This window comes from Ips typographus, linkage group LG1 (assembly GCF_016097725.1).
Source record: "Ips typographus isolate SLU linkage group LG1, UJ_Ityp_2.0, whole genome shotgun sequence".
Classification (NCBI taxonomy): Eukaryota; Metazoa; Arthropoda; class Insecta; order Coleoptera; family Curculionidae; genus Ips; species Ips typographus.
The window spans coordinates 22,607,673-22,630,503 of NC_138422.1; the positions used below are offsets into that span (position 1 = coordinate 22,607,673).

The following is a 22,831-nucleotide window of genomic DNA, read 5'->3' on the forward strand; positions in this document are numbered from 1 at the left end:
GTTGTCTGAGATTCACCGGCGTTTTCTGTTCCTTAGTCTTTGGGTGACGAAGGGCTTGGATCTTCCTCAGCGGACTTTTATCTCCACTTCAGAAACTTCAGTCTTCTTGCCGTTCTTCTTCTTCCTCTTTTTGTTGATAGGTCTTTGTCTGATACTTTTAAGAGCTTTAATGACGACTTCAGCTTCTTATTCGGGGGGGATTTGTTGTATCACAATAGTAACTGAACTTAAATATCTTACCGATGATATAGCCAAACTAATAAATGAATATATTTATTTGATAGACAACATCATTTCGAGTAACGCCATACCAATCAAACCAGAAACGCGTCAAAGCAACAGCGTGGACACGAGCAGCGATGACGAAGACGACGACCAAGACGTCGAAGGCAGTGCAGATCATCCCAACGATTACTAATTAAATCAATTAAAAAAAAATCTAAAAATCTGTAATGGGCAAATTTGAGGATCAACAACTCTCCTCTCAACCATTTTCCCTGTTCATCAAAGATCAATTTTGATTAGAGCCAATGAAAGCTTCGGGCCGTTGTGCAATACCCGCTTCAGTGTTTCCAGTACAATAAACCTCCAGTTGAGGCCTAATTTTTAGTTTTTTATTAGAAAATGAAGCAAACGGGCCTAACAAAAAATAACCAATTAATAATCATCAATTCACGCATCTTTCCATTATTATTGACGCGTTTCCAGTGCATAATGTAACTAATTACTAATAATTAATCGCAAATTAAGGGAACTCTAATAATTCGATGTAAATACATTCCATTTAGTAGTGTATAATATATTGTAATGCCTGTAGCAGATACTAGAATCTGGGGCGTTCATTCTAGATTGTCTTTTGGAATCCAGCGCTATATTTTTGGAGCGCTTTTAGGTTCAGTTGTACAGGTTATAGTTAAACTGGGACCATGTATAACTGACTCTTAAACGTGGCAGCATGGACGTATGGATTCTAGTATCCGTCCCTAAAATAAACGTACTTTTGTACTTATTTTGTTGTGTTAGAGGAAAGTGATAAAAAAATATAACCCGTTACTTTGATGCAATATTATTAGTTGAAACCAGTATAGGGTTTTAGTTGTGTAGGGAGGATATAATATTTTTACGCATCGTACCGATTATATTAGAAGAATATCTGAACGTGCTAAAGCTTTAATGTTATTGTGCCGTCTCCTATATATCTATAACAAATTTTTATTACTCGTGTCTCTCGTATATACATGCATAATAGTATGAGAAACAAGCAAAATCGCACTTTAGGCTGAACTTTAGTTGGTTTTTCCACAATTTTCTTTTACGGATTGGTTGAGTAGGTGATGTAGAAAAACAAAAGATAAAAATAATTATTCTTGCGTGTCATATACGAAAATAACCATTCCACCATGATAGCTATTTTTAGGAAATCAATTTTTATGTTATCGTTTGTTTCGAGAATGCATTAGTTATAAGCACATACACCTCCAGACAATGTATTTATTGTATGTTTTTAACATATTTAATAAAGTTAGAAATAATAATTTTAACTTTTGCTGTTTTTATTATTGTCCTTTATTGAGAAGCTTGCAAAGTGAAGGTAAGTGTGTGTATCACAAGTGAAGTTTTACTCTTAATTGTTAATAACCATAGGACCTCATACTTTGATATCAATCTTGTAGGTCCTACATTACAAAATGACTTACCAAGCTTCTGATTGCCATTCAGAAGAGACACAACACAAAGCAAATTTTACTATTTCATGCTGAAATGGTAAAATAAACTACAAACAAATCTAAACATAATTTGAAAGGATATTTGAAGGATTAAGTAAATTAGATTACTTAATAATTGCAGCTTAGTTATCCAGATTCCAGTGGTTTAATATTTTATAAATGTTCATAGATTTATATTGTGTTTATCATCATCAGTATTCATATACAGACGTGGTAAAAGAAAAACCGACCATAGGAAAACCGTGTAACGGACAGAGAAACATGATTGATAATTGCATGCCCGAGAAAAAGACAGAAAACCCAATAAAAAGTCTAGTAGGCAAAAACTTTGTGACAATGTTGTCAGATCTGAATTCTGACTGGATTAATTATATTAATTTTGCTATTGGACTATTGGGCCATTCCTATTTATTTCGATGAAAAGGTTTTTACTGTTTTATCTATTTTCTGCATTTATTTTTAAATAAAATGAATGAATATTTGTTTAGCTGTTTAGTTTCGATAACTCTCTAGTACGTTAATTTCATTTGTCAAAAGTAAATAAACTCTAACTTCAAAATGAAACAAAGCAGAAAATGGTAAACACCGACTGGCTTGGCTTTTAAGTTTTCTGGGAGAGTGTGAGACATTTTAGCAAAAGAGCAAAAATGTCAGGGACTAATAAGAGTGGGGTCTTTATATTTGACAGATCCAATAATACTAGTAAATTAGAAAGTTGTCGCAACGTACCTATAATGCTGAACGAAAAACAAATAATTTTATTCAACATTTTAAACAATTGTGCCCAGAAACCTAACTAAACCAAGTAAAACTGTAGAGATTATTCAAAGAAATGGAAGCGATTTAGAATGTTTTAATGGTGTTGCAAATAATCTAATCGACGGATTCAAAATAGCGTTTGGCAACATCGCAACAAAACTTTTGCCTACTTTGACTTTTTTTAGGGTTTCTGTCTTTGTCTCGCTCCCGCAATTATCGATCTTTCTCTGTCCGTTACAGGATGGTCCTATGATCGGTTTCTGTTTTACTACACCTGTAAATCATATTGAGTATTGTTAGAGCCTCAGTCTTGAGGTTGATGTTAACCAAACATCAATGTCTCTCTCTCTCATGATAAACGTTTTGTATTGTTAAGTTAAGAGGAGCGTCGAATTTGGATTGTTCCTAATAATTGTTTTATTATCTTTGATGTTCATTAAAACTGCTTTTTAGTACAAAAAGGAAAAAAGTAAGTACAAAAATTATACCATTAATATTTTTACGAAAAAAAATTGGTTACATTCTTTAGCAACTTTTATTAATAACAGTTTTAGATAAACATAACAAATGTGTCTATTTCGTTGAAAACACTGTTATGTTTCCAAAATATTTCCTATAATAATGCATTGCCAGCCGTTCTATTATTTGTTCCATCCCTGTTTTGGCATAAGATTTCTTCTCTTGGATTTATTACTTTTTTATCGCAGAACAATGGAAACTTTGTAGTTGGCAAAAGATTTGATAATAAATAAAACATTTTTGAGTAATGCTTCTAGCTCAATGAATTTGTGTATGTAGAGAGGAATAAATACTTAAATGTAAAAGTGAAAAAAACGTTATCATCCATATGGAATCAGACATTTGCGTTCGTTGATGTCCTGTAAAAAACTGGATACTCTTCAGGACTTTCTAAAATTTTTGATTTTAGATCATTTGTCAGTTTATTATATCACTTATTACGTGTAGTTTGTATTTTACAAAGGAAACCCGCATTTAAAGTATATAAAAAGTTTATTGTTATTATTAAAAATTAATAGTACAAAATTGTTAATATAGACTCAGTCTTCCCATTTTCTCCATATAACGTCTTCTATAAAGGTGCACAAGTACCACCGCGCACCACTGTCACTTCTGTAAAATGAGAAAAATTATTGCAGTTAAAAATGTAAAAGAAACGTAGTAACTGGTTAAATAAATGGTAACTGAAATTATGTTAGTTGTGTGCAACATCTGGTGACATCTGTACTCAACTCTATGAGTTAGAAAGTACAGATGGCGTTCCAAAATCTAGGAACAGCACCATTAATGCCGCATCATTCGGTAAACACCGATCTGATTGGTTGAAAATGGTGAGGTTTTGTTTTTTGTTTATCAATCCCAATCCTCTGACCGGTTTCGCCGTATTACGGCTCATCCGAGAGGCTATAGGGCTTGATAACCAAAGAACAAAACCTTCGTTCCAGTATAGTCAACTGGAATCAGATCGGTGTTTACCGAATGATGCGGCATTAATGGTGCTGTTCCTAGATTTTGGAACGCCATCTGTACTTTCTAACTCATAGAGTTGAGTACAGATGTCACCAGATGTTGTACACAACTATCATTTCTGGCATCCAGTTGACTATACTGGAACGAAAGTTTTGTTCTTTGGTTATCAAGCCCTATAGCCTCTCTGATGAGCCGTAATACGGCGAAACCGGTCAGAGGATTGAGATTGATAAACAAAAAACAAAACCTCACCATTTTCAACCAATGAAATTATGTTCTTTTCATTTCAGTATTTTGAATTATTTGCTGCAATTAGAGCTCGAATCAGATGAGAAAAGGCCACCGCATCATCAATGACGCAGTTTTTAAAACTATTTCTTTCTCCTTCTACAGTTGCCGTCGCATTAGATATAATCAGAGGCGTCCTATTAAAATATTCCCGAAAATAAATTGTTAAGCGGTCAAAAAGCCACTTGGCAACGTAGTACGGTTTTTACTTGGACACAATTAAAACAGATGCGGCAGCGGCCAGGGACAGATGGACCTTTTTATATGCTTTTACTAGCCGGCACTCTAAACGGTGTTGCCAAGTTTAAAAAAATGTAGTGGCGGACAGGGAGACTTAGGGGGTTAGGTTAGGTTCCGTTTTAGTCCGGTGTTTTGGTTGTATTGTTGATGGTCGCAGTTGAAGTTCACACAGTGTTATGAATGAAAAACGTTATTTGTCATAATCTCTTCCAAAAAAGTTGGAAAGAAAGGTGTTATCATACACAGCCAAGGCCGTGAAATCGTCAGTAACGTCTTACAATTTATGAAGAAAGAAGCAGAAGGAGTTTCCATTCCTTTGAAAAACAGTCTTGTCAGTTTTGTCTTTTATTTTCTTTATTAAAAACGACGAAAACGTTTCATTTTACTGATAAAATAATAGCACGCCACTGACTGGCTGCAACAACTTGGAAAGTAACGAGAGCAGCAATATTTAAAGCGAGACGTACAGAGATCGTGACATCATCGTTTGATGACGCCTGTGGCCTTTTCTTAGCTGATTCGAGCTCTACATGGGTTGCATCTTGTAGAACATTTAGTTCCAACTCTATTTAAAGTCGTCAAGATTTATTGAAATCAATATTTGAGAAGGAAGACCAGTAGGTAGTAGAAAAAACATATACAGAGTGGCCCATCTATAAGGAACCAGGGACGCTTTTAGAATCCTAGTAGATTATTTCGAAAAACCCTCGGACACGTCAAGTTTATTTTCGAGGGAGTCTATTATACAAGGTTTTCCAACAAAAGTTAATACAGCCAAGTTTTTCAAATAGAAATGTATCTTTTTAGAGCTGTTCTTGAAGTTGCAAGCATTTTCCATGTAACATCTTTAATCGTTTTCGAAAAATCAAACAAGATCTTCTAGGCTATCAAATCCTGAAAATGTTCACCATTAACTTCCATCATACAGTAGTACAAAATCTGGGATGGACGTTGATCACATTACTGTACGATCATTTGACGTTTAGATTAGGTTAGGTGTAGCATACATTTTTGATTTGAGATGTTCCCAGATCAAGAAATCTAACGGTGGCAAATCAGGAGAACGTGCTGGCCATTTGATATCCAATCTATGAGCGATCTTGTATTTCAAGAGTTGTTTGATCATTTTGCATTTTTAGGAAAAAACTTATTAAGTTTACTGACGGTGGAATTGTTGGAACCTTAATTAAATGTCTGAAATTTATATTTTCAACAAAATAATGCACCTCCACATACTTTACAACCGCGACAGTCAAATCCAGTAAAATGGATGATTATTTGGTAACAGATACACCACTAGAGAAAATAAAAGCACTTACGTAACCCACATCTTCTGGCACATTCCAACTTGTACTGATTATCATACGTCACTCCATTACTCCCGCAAACCGGATTGTAATTATTGATAGTGGGGCAATTACTCACACAAGATCTGAAAGCGGGTGAAGGAGTGGTGGTGGTTGTCCCGGAATTATCCACGGCAGTTCCACCTAAAAAGAAAAAATTCGCTCATGCACATTTTTCTTAGCATCAATCTATAAAATTCGCCTCAAAGATTCAGTTTTCCGCTCGGTGCTGATAACATTATAAAAATTGAAGGTGATAAATTGTCCTTCATCCAGCTTCCCGCATTATAGCTCCCAAGTGATTAATGGCAACGGGGTTAGTATCATTCCGTTTAAAAGCACTGTCTTGGCGTTCCCATCCACCCCCGGTTATCAATTCATTTATATTTTATATGACAGCCGATCGGTATTAGTTCTTTTCGGATTTCCAGAACTGGAATGTTTTTTTTTTAAATTTTCCGATCTGAGAAAATTAATTATTAGAATCTGTTATTATCCAGATATTTATTTTTTTTTTAAATTGCATCTCAACCAATTTTTCTCTCAACCAGATTAGAGATAGATTTTTTTTTAAATTAGCTGAGGAGAAAGAGATTAGATATTAAGATAAATGTTAGTTTTATTAATACACCCAGAGGTACTGCAGTATACTATAAGATTTATCTATTATTTAAAAACTGTCACTCTTGGAAGTGAGTTTTTAAACAAACGCAACAACAATTTGAAATATTTCCTATTAAAAAATGTGTAAAATAATTACCTTGACTGTCATTTCCTTGATTTGGGATTAAAAACCCATTTAAATCACCTTGGCTAACAACCAAACTCACTAAACCAACTAGCAACACTAAAAAACAAAAAACGACTTTGATACTATAACAATCTTCTAAGTTTTAACTCACTTACCAGCAGCAAGAAACACTTTGCACAACATTTTACTACAATTTCAGGTTCTGGTCACTAAACCGGTCTGTTAAGCAGTGACTTCGCCAGTGTAAAACCTTTTAAAACTTGACAGACCTTTTTCAGATTTATATCTAAAAAAAAAACTAAATTTCCAAGATTGCAGTGGGAAAGACCGGCATTGAATATTCCGACACAGTACTAAAGTAGATAAATTATTATCAATATCATTTACATACGGTCGTTTAAGAGTAAAGGCGTAGGTCATTCGTAAATAATAATAACAAAATTCCCCAACGTTATTGTTATCGGTAATTTAAATTTAAACTGTACCAAATCAATCTTTGTTTTTCAGTGATTTCCGTAAAATGAAGGATCATTTAGTTACTCTTGTATATTTTCTTGGAATATACATTTTTTTGTCTTGGCTAATTATATTTTACAATGTAGGTGACTATAACACAATGTTAACTGGTTTGCAATAATTGCTTATTTAAACTTTTAAATTAGTAGAATAATTAAATTATAATGTAGATATTGAAATTCTGAGACGTATACATAAATATGATTGATTTGATTTGAAATGAATTGATTTTTTGATGAAGGTTTTAAATAAGCGAGTTATGGACAATTTTGTGCATTAAAACTTCAGCCCTCTAACCTGAAACGTTCCTGAGATCTCTTGATGAGACTCCACTGTATTGTCAATAACTCGGTTATTTTGACAATTATAGGGTGATTGAATATACCAACTTGTAGCCCTTGAAATTCTCTTTTGACCACCCTGTTTAGCGTTTTTACCTAAAACGTCGAATAACTGAGTTATTTACTGTTAAAACTGAGTGGTTTGATTTTGACAGTTTTTACTGTGACAGCCCATAACTCTGTTATTTTGACAGTTACAGGGTGGTTCAATATACCAATTTGTGAAAACCAAACCTTAGAATTGTCTTTTGATCACTCTGTATACCATATACAGTATAAATGTCACGCTACCGAAAGATTAAAGCCTTCATACCGGGAATGTGCTGTCCAGAAAGGATATAACTTTATAAACAATTTTTTTTTTTAAATTCGTATTATTTTGAAAAGTGTTGAGGTTAGGTATACAAACCGGTAATTTTCCCCAGAAAATTGGAGAATCTGTAAATTCAAAAATAATTCATTTTTTAATTAATTGTACAACAATCCAATATCAATTCAAATAAAGTTTAATGTACTTTTAATCATAGATGTCTTAAATTATCTCATTACAATGCATGATAAGTTTTTAAGTTGTTTTCCCTATTAAGGGAAATTTTCATTTAAGCCTGAAGTAATTTTCCGGTAAATTTCCAAAAATAGAAATTTTCCGACCCGAAAATTACCGCCTTTACATCTCTGGTTATAACGTTATGCGGTGATTTTTGGTTGTGGTTTTTTAGTTGAATTTACGTTGAACAGAAAACCCTCACCATATAACGTCAAATCAACGTTACATAATAACCTTATTTTATAACGTGTTTCTCTAAAATAAACTAAAATTCAACATTTACTTACTCATATGTCGAATTTCTACGTGTTATGTTTCTTAATTAAAGTTGAGTCAACGTTACACATTAACCATTTATATTGTCACACCCGTGTTAGTAGTTACGGTGCACATCCAGGAACCAGCATAGTCAGCAAGGTTAGCATAATGAGGCCGCTGACGAGTATAAAAGATGCACTGTAGCTTGACTATGGTGCATCTTTTATACCGAACCGACCGAACTCTGGGGTCATCCCCAGGGGGAGGTCACTGGTCTCCGGGTCGGTCGGCGAGCAGTCTCTAACTTAAACTGGTGGGACGGCTCGCTACCCTCTTAGAATCCCAGGCTGAAAAGAGAAGGGTTCTCTAGCTCTCTATCACTTGACTACTAGGTCCTTTGTTCACACCGTACAAGAACACAGTGCTTGAAGCTGCGTCGCCACCCTTTACGGTGTAGCTGAAGGGCTAAACTTGACACATCCTCCTCGTGTTTTTCATGAATACGTCGTTGAGTACGGCGTTAGTAGCCCTTCTTATCTGGGGGTAAGAATAACCCCTCTTTATTGTCTATTTAAATTATTTTATAATAAACGAGGCTTACCTGTGATCTGAGTTGTTTCTCTACCATCCCTCACTACGCACCTCTAAACGTGACATGGTGGAGGCGCTACGTTTAATCCCCGTTTACTAATCTTCATATTGAGACGCACCCTCGTAATCCAAGCCACTGAAGGCTCAGGAGTAAAGGGAATGACTAAAGGGTACAATCTGAGGTCAATAGAGCCAGACAGCAAATTGAAGCCAGTTAGGGCACAGAAAAAATGAAGGAATAACAGAGAAGAAAGAAGAGAGGAAAAGCGACAAATCAGAAAACAAAGACGCCACAACAATGCCCACCAGACCAAGCACACCCCGAAAGAATCAAGACGAGTTTCAAAAGGCCAGTGTCCTGCAGGTCCACATCAGTTGCTTGAACTGAGTAAGGCAATGTCAAGAGCGGCCTGTAGGATGTTAGTGCATAGAAGCACATATTAGTTTTGTATTATATTGGGTAAGATAAAAGTACATTTTTGATAACTAGGTTTCATAAAATAAGTATATGTATAGTTAATGCAATATCTCGATTCCTAGGCCGGTAACGCCATTCCCGACTTAGGTACTTTGCTGAGGTAGCAAAATCGCGCATGTATCAGGTGTTTTGTTTATAATAAGGTCAGATGCGAATACATGTTATGTCTGTTATTGGATGACCTCGTTGCGTCTATCGGCAAATTGACCTAATTAAAGAAGCGAGAACAAGGGGAGCAAGCCTTGGAGAAGTCACCAACTTCGGATGGGTCCCGCAGCGACGGTTCTACACCCGCATGCACCCAGTCCCTTAAATGACGGGCTGAAGAAGGTTCTCCAGAAGGGCTTAGAAATGAAGAAATATAGTACTCCAAAGGAACGTGTGTTAAAAAAAGAGCACGCAATGGACCAAATTTGCATTTGCTTAGACCATGCAGTGCCGAGAGAAGGTACTAGAAGATGGTGCCCGATGCAGGGAACAATTTACGTGAATTTTGCTTAAATTAGAAGGCAAGAAGATGGACGCAACAACAAGGTTGAAAGGTGACCCCCAATAAAAGGAATAATTGTTTTTTGAGTATGCAAACATGGCAATGTCTAAAAATCGAGAAGTAGTTTTTAAGATAAGATATTTTTTCAATAAAGCTTTTCCCACACCTTTTCTAGCAAATAAGTAACATCTGTTTAAGAAGTAATAATTGTTGATTTGAATAAAGTACACCCCCACCTGCTTTATAAAGTAAGAATTAATAGACAAGTAACTTGCTCTTGTAAACATAGACTTTTAGTGTTTGGGGCGAACATTTTGTTGGAAGGGGGAGATGTCACACCCGTGTTAGTAGTTACGGTGCACACCCAGTAACCAGCATAGTCAGCAAGGTTAGCATAATGAGGTCGCTGACGAGTATAAAAGATGCACCGTAGCTCGACTAAACCACCAAACTCTGGGGTCATCCCCAGGGGGAGGACACTGGTCTCCGGGTCGGTCGGCGAACAAGTCTCTAACTTGAAGTGGGGAGACGGCTCGCTACCCTCTTCGGATTCCAGGCTGAAAAGAGAAGGGTTCTCTTGAAGGGACCGTTAGAACCCTATGTGAGGCTTACCTGTGACCTGAGTTGTTTCTCTACCATCCCTCACTACGCACCCCTAATCGTGACAATGTTACACTGAAATTGAAGGTTGAATTGCATGTTACTTTTAAACCGGAATGCATTTAATACATTTTATTTACATTTGCAAATCAACCATCAAATCAACAGCAACAACTAATCTCAGTTACTGAATAATACATAAATACTGAAATGTGAAAACAAAGGAATAAATAAAATACAATATAATAACAGAGGTGAGTGTATATTAAACAGAAACATTGACAAAAATTAAGGCTTTACAAAGTCTTTAAAATTATAGCATATAAAGTACAATGGCACTTTCTCCTCCACCCTTAAAAAATATTTGGCTTCCTTTTTTCCTAAAATTCCTTATTGCTTTCTGTTTTATATTATATAAAAATACAAACTATTTACAATAAAAGTCACAGATAGTTTGCTCTTTAACAAAAACACTTATTATTATTCAAAATTTGACAGCGAGTTAATAAATTCTTCCATAAACTGATTAGCGCCAAGCTTCTCAATTTCCTGTCGAGCTTCTGTTTCCAATTCTTTTAGAGTTTTTCTTGTGTACTCAAAACTGCCGTATTTATCCAGCAGGGCAACACAGTACTTTTTTACTTCCACATCTTTAGTACGCTGTCGTAAAATATCTGTTTACTTATTAAGGAACATCAAACTTGAACGTATATTACTTTGTTTACCAACAAAAAAAGGATACGCATTATTTGGTTATCATCCGGATGACTGTGGATAGCGTGAATGATTGGAAAACTAAATTTTCCTTCAGTTAAGTCCTCGCAAAAGCTTTTATGAAGCATATACTACAACGAACATATTGTTACTGTGCAAGTCTTAAAATATTCAACACCCTCACATCTTTGGAAGTTAGATTGATATAGTCATCTCGGATTTGAAAGTACAACCCTAAAATGGCGGCTATGTTTGTAAAGTTTTTGGTATTGTTACTAAAAAGTTGCATCAACCTAATGGCCAGCATAAACAATCCCCCTGTTTCTGTATACACAATTTTTAAACATTAAACAATCAAACAAACCACTTTTTAAATGTGTATTACTTCGAACAACCATTTGTTTATAATCCTCCTCAGTAGGACAAGTGAAATTGTCTCTCCAATAGATTTCCATACCTTGGCCCCGATACAGTTCTAAAATTTGTTCTAGAACAATGGACGTTGCCTGGAAAGTTGAACTAGTAAAATTGCTCTAAATTTGGCAACAAAAGTGATGAGAGATACCTCAGGGTGTTGCAGTTTTGAAACTCTTTCCAAGGCAATAAAAGAAGCGTAGTTAGCCGCATTTATTGTGCTCGCAATGCCGTATATTGAATGCGCTACAGGAATGCCACGTCTCAATATTGAATTGTCTTGAATGTCATCCAGTCTACAGAAAAGAAAACAAGTTAAGATATTCAGTTGTTCAGTCCAAACACTAATAATGTTCTTTTGGTTGTAGTTTGTACTTTTTCAATTGAAACACACCGTATCATTTCGGATCCAACTATATCTACTTCTAGTACTTATTCACAAAACAATGATTGAAGAAGTTAGAATCAAAAGGGAAAAATTACATAAATAAAATTGTGATTAGTTAACTCACTTAACATTCGCATATAAATACATAACAATATTTCAAAATGTTCAATCAATCAATCAATATTCCCATCATTCCATGGCGGAATATAGGGCCTCAACAAAATTTCTCCACCGGACTCTATTTCTGGCAAGCATTTTGACTTTTTGTCATGATTTATTCATTTTACGTGTTTCACTTAATATCGTTCTTCTCCAAGTTGTCTTTGGGCTGCCCCTAGCGCGGCTGCCTTGGGGATTCCACTCCAGGACAATGTTGCAAGTTCAAAAATTGAATTATCAAGTCACGTGACGTAGTTCTTACAATTTTACTACTTTCTAAATTTAAATTACCTATTTTTCAACTGTTTCTTTTAAATGATAAGTGTCTTTATTTGACACGTGCTAACTTGGGTACTATGACAGTTAGAAGATTCGTGCAAACGTCAAAATATAACCTGTAACTTAAGGCAACCATACAAAAAAATTTTTTTTAACAGTCCTCTGCTCTTAGAAAATCCTTCGGCACAAAGTCAAATCAAGTGTCAAAAATTTGGAAAAACCTTTACGTTGTCACCTAACCTAACCTAAAAACTGTCCGGGACCTTTAAAAAAAACAATTTTAAGCTTTTGGGTCTTTAAAATTTGGAAAAACAGTCACGTAACCTGAGGAAGTCATTTTTATTGAATCATTAATCCTTAGAACATTTTGACAATAGTCAAAAGTAATGTACAAATTGTAAAAGCAGACATGCTACTTAATCCAACCTCAAAACTGTCATGTGACCATAAAAAAATTAATTTCAATGGTGTATTTCATCAAAATTTATCATTATCTCAATACCAGGGGACTTATAACTAAATTTAAGAATGCTACAAATGTGTAAACATTTGAAGGTATCCTGAGTCAGTTTAAATAATTTAAAGACATTTGATGTATTTCAAAGCAGTTTTAAGGCATTATCACTATGAGGCATTTTGAGCAATAATAGAAACAAGGTATTTTGTATGCAAAAAGGCATTTTGGTGTATAAAAAAATATCGGCGGTCTACCCCTCGATATTGCATCAAAATTTTGAAAATGTGTAGTATCTCCACCATTTTATGAATTTCAGCAACAGTAAAAAGCTTTCAGCGCAACACGGTTGAACATATACAGGGTGTTCAAAAAACCAAAAAATAAATCATCTAAATTTTAAACTACCTCTTTGCCAGTTGTGATTTACCTGGTTTAAGTGGGTGCAGAAAGTCATTCTAAACATTTTTAATTTCAAAATTTCCGTAACTCTGTTTACACTCCCTCCTGCAAAAACCACAAGGTTGGAAATATGTAGAATATTATTACAATAATGTTGTCGTTATTTAAGTGAATGTCAGAATGTCAGTCTCAGTATTAAATAAATAATACTTTTAAAGGTAAGCTCTCTCTCACTCACTTTTGTTTTTAAAAGTGTTAATCTGAGAGCCACAAGCACAATCCACAAAATGTTGACAGAAAATATGTAACAAGATAAAAGAAAGCTGAAACTAGGGGCTATATTTTGACGTTTGAATAAAAGTTTTAGCTGTCATAGTAAATAAGGACACCTGTCATCTTTAAAAAAACAAAAAAAAAGTGGCAGTTTGAGGGAAATGGAACAAGATACAACACAAAATGACTTAAACATCAGTGCAATTGAGTATACACAGCAATTGTAATTTTATTACAGCAATTTGCCTAATTATTTTGCCTTTTTGAGATAGTTGGGGTTTATGAGAAACAAAACTTTGTAAAAGGAAGCATACTACAGTTTTGTATTTAAGTTTGGCCTGCACAACAGTGTTCTAGGCTGCTTTTCTCAGTTATTAGTGTTGTTTTCATAAAAACTCGGTTTTGACAAAAGAAAGTAAAAGTTTTAAGTAACATTTTGCCATTGGAATGAACCTCCTGTCACAGGAACCAAGTTAGAAACTGTCAAATTGTGACAGAGCTGCTTGCACTGCTCTATTTCCTGGACAGAATCTTGGTTATTTGTGATTTTTGAAAGAAAATTGTGTTTAGTTAAAAGAAGGTCAAAATTATGAGCCATATTTTGACGTTTTAATGAACCTCCTAGCTCTCATAGTAACCAAGTTACCACATATCAAATAAAGACACCTGTCATCTTTAGAGAAACAGAAGAAAAGTGGCAGTTTAAAAGAAATGGAGAGAGATAGAAAGACTGATAAAATGACATAAATGATAATTAAAATCCAGGAATCCCCTACCTAACCTGGCAGGTTAGAATACATCAAAATTGATTAGGCACTTAACTGGAAGATTTAAAATATACCTTAAGCACACAAACTTATCAAACAAGCTGAGAGAAATGTTAGTAGCAATTTCAAATACAAATTAGTGCAGCCAGGGATATAGAGGTATACTATAATTTAAAATCTAGTTAAAAATAAAAGATCAAACTAGTTTAAAAAAATTGGGATGTGAATGAGTACAGTAATAACTAAAAAACTCACAACAAACTGGAATTGTGCAATATTTGCACTATATCGGTGATGACATCAAGCTTTTCATCAGGAATTTGGAGCCACAAATTGAAAGCCCTGGACAGTTTGGCCCTAATATTTTTACCTGGAACTTGCAAGATGTAGTGGAATGGCTGTAGTAGTTTCTGCAATGGTTTATTGTCCATAATTACACAACACACTTTTGTGCTACTACAGGGTAAATAAGAACACTTACCTCATCTTGTTCTTTATCATTTTTCTCACTGTACGGTATATTTGGTGTCGTTTCCTTATTATTTGCCATGTTCAACCTTTATTCCAGTTAAAATGAGAAAACGCAAAACCACTAAACCTGCTACTTGATTGTTTAAATTATCTTTACCTAGCGATAATTAAGGAAATAATATTGACATTACTCACTGGGGCGTATTTAATACTAAGGCATCCTAATTTTAATACCACATTTTACCTAAATTTGTATGTAAACATTAGTAGAAGGTTTGCTTTTGATATTATAAAATTTTTCAATGTCAAAATTCTTAACCAAACTTTTATTCCTTGTAGTGTATTGTTGGTTGCCGCCTTCCAAGACCGGATTTGTTGATACTAGGCAATGATGCCAATTCTACTCTTCTCAGAACAAATGGTTTTGTAGGCTTTCTTTATTATAAACAAAAAGTTGTGTTTAATACTAAAAGTGTTAAATTAATAACTCAAATATTTATCAATAAATTGAATTAAAACGATTGAAATATTTGCCAGTTGCTACTTTAACTATACAATTTAAAACTTTTGATTTTTACTTTTACACTAGTGATTTAATATGTTATATTTTGTAATTCCTAAAATGCTCTTTTGAGTTTTGTTTGACCACTCTGTGTATACCCAATAACTGATAGTTATTTTTTTATATTAAAGAACGATTGTTTACCTATAACGTCCGGTACTTTTCGTTTAGCAAAATTATTATTTTAATATATTTATTTAAAACATTTGGCAACACTGAGTACAAACAGGCTAGATATCTCATCTCTGTTGTTTGTTGTTTTCAGCCAGAACAGGTGAAATAGAAAGAGATACCTTCTGATCTTAGTTTTAAATCTGTCTTAAATTACTAGTGATTAAAGTGATTATGAGTTTTTCTTTTTCTAGTGATGAGTGTTATTACTCTGGTTATTAATTAAACAAAATTTTTAATATGGATATGGATTTATTTTAGTCTGAAATATCTGTTTTTTCAAACAATATGATATGTGTCATACTGTAGTTTGTTACAGTACGGATAGAGGGCGCGTCTGAAAGGGGGCTCTTTAAATTTTCAAAAACAAAAACAAACTCAAAATGTCAAAACTTTTCCTTTCAGGTTCTTACATTTTGCAGTTTTGAAATGCAAATTTTAGGGCTGGAAGCCGCAAAAAGGGAAAAACTATAAGAGCTCCTTTTCTAGCTAAGAAGAGAAAGTTTGTGGGGCGCATGCTCGCCCCCCTTACGACTGTACGTCAATAACCGATCGAATGTCTATGCCGCAGCCGCCGTTTTCATTTGTGTCAAACAGGACAGCGAACGGGGCCGTCGTATGTGTTTTTGTATAGTGCGCCGTATATAGAGTAGCCCTATAAAGTCGCGACTCCTTTTTTCTCGACCTAGATTAAGCCGGAGTTGTTCGAGAGGGTCGCCAAAATGGGGTCCCTTTTCCGGAGCGCGGAAATGACCCTGTGTCAACTGTTCTTGCAGAGCGAGGCGGCCTACGCTTGTGTGTCCGAGCTGGGGGAACTGGGCCTAGTCCAATTCAGAGATGTGAGTAGTGCTGTGGTTTTATTTAAATTTCAAGGTTCACTCCTTTATCACTCATTGTTTTCCATATAACTGAAGGCAAAGTGAATACACAACAATGTGTTTAAAAGTTTAAATATTTCTATGGGGATCAACAGTAATGTGAAAAAGAAATCACATATTGAAACAGTTAGTTGTGAAAGTCAAGTGTGTTAAAATATTGGTTTAGGTATTTAACATTAACAATAAAAGCACAATTTGGTGTTAAGTTAGCTCAGTTTATGAATATGTTACAACTAACTTAAACTGTTATAAAAGGCTAAACATTTGTTTCCTGATATAACAGGCATAAGATCAATTTAGATATTAAAATTGGTCACAGATGACCCTACTGGATGTTTTTTGCCTTGTAGCTGAACAAGAGTTTCCAGCTGAAAAGTGCTTTATTTAAAGGTTATGTGTTGTAAAGTACTTCAACAAAACAGCTGATTTGATAACCTAAGCTAAGTGGTTAAATTTTGTCTCATGTCCTATTATCACTTATCCATCAGCAATTTTGTTTGCAATGAAAATCCAGAACTACAGTTTGACAGTAAGTCAAAGAATTGTGTAGGATAGATTGTCATAGAATTGTCCTACAGGATTTAAGGTAAATGAGCAATGAACATTCAACCAATGAAAGCTAAAGAGGCATATTGCTCCTCCGAACGGGCCTGATGACAGATTGAAACAGTACTGAATTTCCAGTTTTGTAAGAAAAACTGTTCAGAAGTACTAAAAAATGGAGGAAAATAATTGGTTGAATGAGAAAAATTATGATTTAACATTTCAGTATTTCAGAATTGAGACACATTTAATGGTTGTTGAAATATTTCAGTCACTGTAGTTCTGTTTAGTTTTTTTTTAATTAGTCAGATCTAGAATATCACACATTTTTTTGTTATAGCAGAGTATAAAAAGTATAAAAAATCCTTTAACTTATTTACTGTAAGACAACTTGTTTTTACTGAATCTTGTGAGTAAAACAATCAACAACACAGAAGAATGGCCTTGTCAAAAAGGTCTCACTTAAAAATTGAAGGCAAAATGATCAAATAAACAAGAAACACTTGGTTTTGTTCTGTCACAAGTTTCAGGATAAGGTTATGTTTTGTCCCTAGACACACTTAAGTCAAGTTATTAATTATTTGGACTATACCTACTATTTTTTTGCACAATTTTCTAGGCTGCTTTTGGAGACATTCATCAATGAACTAATCTTATGTATTTACACTGACCAAGTTGTTCTTTAATTTTGGCCCTGATAACTTAATAAGACTATTATTGTTTTGTGGATCAGTTCTATATTTGTTTTAAAGGAATACAGGCATACATTGCATCTTTTCAAAGGTTGATAGATTTTAAATAAAAATTCAAGTAAATTTGGTCAGGTTTTAACATATTATCATTGCTTTCGTTTAGAAATGCTCTTTTTGTACTTTTCGTTTTAAAGATTTCCTAATATGTTTTCAAGGATTTAAAAGTATCTATAGAAAGTTATTTTATTGAGGATAGAAAAAATATCATTATTTGTAAGTTTGAGTCTTTTCAACATTTTCAGATTGTCAGAGATGTATTCAAGTAAGTATATTGATGGAGTTTTTTTAAAAGATTTAAATAAACTTAGTTACAGAAGTAGTATTCTAATGCGCTTCACAGAATGTAGACTGAGAATCTTTTAACCTACAAATGACAAATTATCAAAATGTATTAAGCTAGAAAGGCAAGAAGACATAATAGCTACAGAGTAGGTATCTATTTTTTCCTCAAATGGTTGGCAGAAGAGTTTGTTGAGTCTTATTACTTATTTTGAAGAACTGGAAAACAGCAGACCCTTGTTACATGGAATTCAGTTTCAGAAAAGTAATATATGGGTTGCAATATTTTGATCTGAGGTGCTTAAAAAATTTGCTATAGATATAAAACTGAAGAAAAAATGCAGATGCATTTCTTAATTTTTCTTCATTACTCTTGGAGAGAGAAGAGTAAAATAAAATGTTTTATATTAAAAAGTAAAATCAGTATGTTGTATACTTTGTCTTAAAAAAGCCAAGAACAGCAATTAAATGGCAGAGACATAGGATATATCACCAATAGGAAATTTAATCTATTCTTAAAGGTATTTCAGAAAAATTAATTACCTAGAAACTAAAAAACAATTTCAATACAGGTAATTCACAGTAAATAAATTGATTTTTTTACTGTATTGTACATTTTTTTAATATGGATTTTTAATACATATTACTCTAATCTTCTTTTGATGATGAATTATGAGTAGCATGTGATATAATTTTGTCATTTGGGATTAACTACAATAATACTCTAATATTTCAGATTAAGTTAGATTGTTACATAAGCGAAATGACGTTGAGACAGAAAATATTTGCCACTTACAATAATTATTAATTTTTAATCAGTCTTGCTACTGTAAAATTTCATTTTCTACAATCGTAGCTACTTGATTTTTTTTTGCGGGAGTACAACATACTTGTCTGATCCTATTTCATATAAATGCACAATGGTAATACTAATAATAGTACATAAAACAGCCATACTTGAAGTTGTCATATTTTTCTCAGCACAAATACATTTGTATAAACATTTCTAAACTGTATGTAATTCATCAATCAAAGTAACTGTTGCAACTATTGATATTTTAAAAGTGTCATTGTGTGATTGAGCATTTGTATTGACTCCTTCAGGACAGATCAGAGTTCTAACGACTTGGATTTTACAAATTAGTTGACTCAAACTAATTGTGATGTTTGCATAAAACTATAGAAAATCATGTATGGTTTTCTATTCAGACATTGTAATTTCTGTTTTATTCACATTTCATAATCACTGAACGTGAATAAACTGCATATCTGTTTTCTCGTTATAGAAATGCTTTGTAATAACTGATAGGAAGGTTGTGACACATATGGTATTTAAAAGACTTAGTGCTGGTATGTTCATTTGTCGATAAATATATTCCTGATAGTCTAATACGAATTGTAGTATTTTGCGATCAAAATCAATTAGAACGCCGGTTATATAAAGAACTAAGAAATAATGATCTTTGGTTTATACAAACACATGGCTTATAAATAAGCAGAGTCTTAGTAAAAGTCTTTTTCAATAGTGTACAAATGCCATGATTAAATGTTTTTTGTTTTTAAATTAAATGTTAAACAATAGGTTAGAAGTAATTGCGTTAAACATTTACACAAAGATTAATTTGACGTCAAAAATGGTCTCTCTGTCTTTTTTTAAATTACATCCCACATTTTTCTTCATAAAACGTCTTCTTAAATTAATTATAGTAAAATCAAACAGTTGTTTTAAATAATTGCACACCTGCACTAATTATATCGGTGCATCCTCTAACAAATTAGATACATTTTGAATATAGCTCAAACAACTGTGTAAACAAGAAAAATCACTGCTCTAATAAGGAATTTCCTATACCGCACTTCAAGAAATTCTAAATAAATAGAAAGTACATATTTTTCAAAAAGGCTTTATTAATGTTTACCCTTTTTATCTTTTAAAAATTTAGCTCAGTAAACAGTAAGAAAATAAATTTATGAGATAGTCACATATTTATGTCAAAGATAATATCAAAATTTTACAAGTAAAACCGTCTATGGTAAGAAAATTATTACTGCAGTTTACAATAAATACTGATATGTCTCGAGGATGTTATGAGGTCGTTTTATTGGGTAACAGTATATAAATATTAATCGAATGTTATATAAAGTTTGGTTATCGACACTTGCAAAAAATTGATGAACCTCTTACCTGTTCTGAGTTTCAATTAATCTGTTTAATCAAAGGCTCTGGTATGGTTTATAAATGTTTGCTTACGTTTAGAGAGCTGAAAGAAGATGACACTCTCAGCGGAAGTTTTATTTAAAAAGGGATTTAAATTTTAATACAGTTTATTTTTGAAATATACAGGAGGTGCGCTAATTTGTTGCATTAGTGTAGTTATCCATATTATGTTACTATCCATTCAAAATTAAGGGTTTTTCTGGTGTATTTACATTAATTAGTCTGCTTAACTATTGCAGATAAATAATAAAAAGTTGAAAATAGTGAAATAACTAAAAATACAAAAAAAATCTTAATCATAGATGTTTATACTGGAATCTTTGAAATTATAGGTATGTAGGTAAATTGACGTTAACTACATTTGAAAAATTAATAATCAAATTTGTAACTAAATTTGCTAGTTGAAAGTCCTGAAACTGTTCTAAAATATAGAAATCGATTTAAATAAGCAATTGTTTGTTGACAAAAGTGTTGAAAACATGAAAATCGACTTGGTAGCCACATTTTGAGGCATAATAAGTAATTAATATTTGCTTTTTCCAGTTGAAAATAAATAAATAAATTTACGGAAAACGGTAAATTATTGAGCCTTTCCGTTTATACAGGGTGATTCCAAAGTTGGGGCTTTCCTTTCACCTGCGAATAGGGCTTCAAAAAATAGGGTCTTTTTCGTTTGACGCTTTTTTGAAATATGAACAATAACGAAGATACAGGGTGTATACTATCGATATTTTATAGCATTTTTTATCATCTTTTCAACAATATATAGAAAATCTAGATTGGAGAACAAATTACAACGTCACAAGGCTTCAAACCTGGCAATATCGCTGCAAACCCACAAAAAATGACACAATTTTTGAATTAAAATATCTGAAAAACTGAAAAAGTTAGACAGTTTGTTCAAACGCCATATTGTGGCACTTTCTATCTTCTTCCCAATGACATATAGAAAATGTAGATTGGAGTGAAAATTACAGCTTCACAAGGCTTCAAACCTAGCAACAACGCTGAAAACTCACAAAAAGTGACACAATTTTTGAATTGAAATTTCTCAAATACTGAAAAAGTTAGAAAATTCACTCAACTGACATTTTGTAACATTTTTCATCCTCTTTCCAATGATATATAAAAAATCTAGATTGGAGTGCAAATTACAGCTTCACAAGACTTCAAACTTAGCAACAACGCTGCAAACTCACAAAAAGTGACACAATTTTCGAATTGAAATTTCTCAAAAACTGAAAAAGTTAGAAAATTCGCTCAACCGACATTTTGTAACATTTTTCATCCTCTTTCTAATGATATATAAAAAATCTAGATTGGAGTTCAAATTACAGCTTCACAATGCTTCAAACTTTGCAACAACACTGCAAACTCACAGAAAGTGACACAATTTTCATGTCAGTTAGTTAAAATTAAGTTAAAGTTGTTTTTTATTTTAGTTTTTTCAGTAAAACTTTGACACCCTTTATCTTCGTTATTGTTCACATTTCGAAAAAAATTTATTTAACCTTGAACCTTATTTTTTGAAGCCCTATTCGCAGGTGAAAGGAAAGCCCCAACTTTGGAATCACCCTGTATATGTTGTTAGAACTTTGATATTTTTTTTTGTTTATTGAATAACTCAGTAATTTACCCAGAATATTCTGTTACGTTTCTATTTGCTATTTGTCAGTTGTGAGTAAATACAATGCTAGCTTCCACCAAAGTCAAAACACAAAATTTGAAAATGGTCCTCAAATGTAATTTGCACAAATAAATTCAAAACATCATTTTTGTGGAATACATTTTGATTAACGAAGTATTAACAAAATACTAATGGCCGGTACTTTTCCCTCCGAAAAATACAAAAAAATGTCAGTGTCATGTGTTTTTCAGACTCTAAAACACCTCTTCCACGTGAAAAAACTTGAAAATTACGTTCAAATCAATGTTGTTAAAGCGAAAACTCGTGATTAAGTCATTTTGGCCATATTTTGGCAACGTAGAAAAGCTCAAGAACCTCTTAAATAGTGTGGAAAAACGTTGGCCCACTTTAATAAACTGAACTGAACTAATGGCAGCTGTCAAAATTCATTAAACAGTGCCGTGGAACTGTAAAATGTCAAATAGTCCCTCCGCAAATTGTTATTCGTAACTCTGTGGGGTTAAGCTATGTCACTTAATGACATTTCATAGAAGTGAGATGAAACTATCAAATGCAAACAGTTGAAACTTGTATTTATACCTCAATAGAGCCTCAAATTTGACATTTGTGAAGCACAGTAACACTTGTTTCTTACAAAAACTATAGTTCATACGTCACCTGACACCTGTCAACTGCCAAAAACAAAAATTATGTAGCACTAACATCCATGGAGCTGTAAAAACAACTTACAGTGCAATTCCTCAAAGGAACACATCTATTTGGCATCTTATACTTTCAGATCACTGGTCAGTTGATAGTTGTGACAGCTGTCACGTGACATAAGCAACGTATTACGTAAGTGTTCCTTAACGTCCCAATTGTCATATTTGACTCCATGGAGATTTATACACAACTTGTAGTGTAATTTCTCAAATAAGCAACTAGGTTCGGAGGTCACTGGTAAACGGGTTTCGACACTTATGACAGCTGTCACGTGACGTAAGAAATGTATTCCTTAACGTCAGATCTGTCAAATTTGACTCCATGGATCTGTAACGTC

The 22,831-nt window shown here is 33.3% G+C and overlaps 4 protein-coding genes across 9 annotated transcripts in view; 2 read left to right on the forward strand and 2 right to left on the reverse strand.

Annotated features, from left to right (window-relative positions):
• Positions 1-1,541, forward strand: part of Cow (Proteoglycan Cow) — a 63,367-nt gene extending 61,826 nt beyond the window's left edge. The window contains exon 9 of the mRNA XM_081974176.1: positions 285-1,541. Within this exon, the coding sequence (XP_081830302.1) occupies positions 285-418 (134 nt within the window). The 3' untranslated portion in view covers positions 419-1,541. The remainder of the gene's footprint in view (positions 1-284) is intronic.
• Positions 1,542-3,478: 1,937 nt separating this feature from the next.
• LOC145725417 (uncharacterized) lies at positions 3,479-6,950 on the reverse strand. Its single transcript, XM_081974185.1, has 4 exons — positions 6,755-6,950; positions 6,609-6,695; positions 5,822-5,992; positions 3,479-3,617 (listed from the first exon to the last, which is right to left on the reverse strand). The coding sequence occupies exons 1-4, from the start codon at positions 6,780-6,782 to the stop codon at positions 3,577-3,579; spliced, it is 327 nt and encodes a 108-aa protein (XP_081830311.1). The 5' UTR covers positions 6,783-6,950; the 3' UTR covers positions 3,479-3,576.
• A 3,713-nt stretch (positions 6,951-10,663) lies between these two features.
• Positions 10,664-15,058, reverse strand: qm (geranylgeranyl pyrophosphate synthase quemao). The gene is made up of 7 exons (XM_081978494.1): positions 14,752-15,058; positions 14,526-14,680; positions 11,700-11,844; positions 11,520-11,640; positions 11,319-11,458; positions 11,163-11,265; positions 10,664-11,094 (listed from the first exon to the last, which is right to left on the reverse strand). The coding sequence occupies exons 1-7, from the start codon at positions 14,818-14,820 to the stop codon at positions 10,901-10,903; spliced, it is 927 nt and encodes a 308-aa protein (XP_081834620.1). The 5' UTR covers positions 14,821-15,058; the 3' UTR covers positions 10,664-10,900.
• Positions 15,059-16,039: 981 nt separating this feature from the next.
• Positions 16,040-22,831, forward strand: part of Vha100-1 (V-type ATPase subunit a family protein Vha100-1) — a 43,897-nt gene continuing 37,105 nt past the window's right edge. For 5 of the 6 annotated variants that reach the window (XM_081995423.1, XM_081995419.1, XM_081995422.1 and 2 more), the window contains exon 1: positions 16,040-16,313. In XM_081995423.1, the coding sequence (XP_081851549.1) occupies positions 16,197-16,313 (117 nt within the window). In that variant the 5' untranslated portion in view covers positions 16,040-16,196. The remainder of the gene's footprint in view (positions 16,314-22,831) is intronic. The other variant, XM_081995421.1, reaches the window with a different exon arrangement.

Coding starts and splice junctions, on each gene's coding strand:
- LOC145725417 (XM_081974185.1), bottom strand. CDS start 6,782: ATGTTGTGCAAAGTGTTTCTTGCTGCTG. Junction 6,696..6,754: donor CAAAGTGTTTCTTGCTGCTG/GTAAGTGAGTTA, acceptor TTTGTTTTTTAG/TGTTGCTAGTTGGTTTAGTG. Junction 5,993..6,608: donor TCAAGGAAATGACAGTCAAG/GTAATTATTTTA, acceptor TTTTCTTTTTAG/GTGGAACTGCCGTGGATAAT.
- qm (XM_081978494.1), bottom strand. CDS start 14,820: ATGGCAAATAATAAGGAAACGACACCAAATATACCGTACAGTGAGAAA. Junction 11,641..11,699: donor CAAAACTGCAACACCCTGAG/GTATCTCTCATC, acceptor TCAACTTTCCAG/GCAACGTCCATTGTTCTAGA. Junction 11,459..11,519: donor TAAACAAATGGTTGTTCGAA/GTAATACACATT, acceptor TTGTGTATACAG/AAACAGGGGGATTGTTTATG.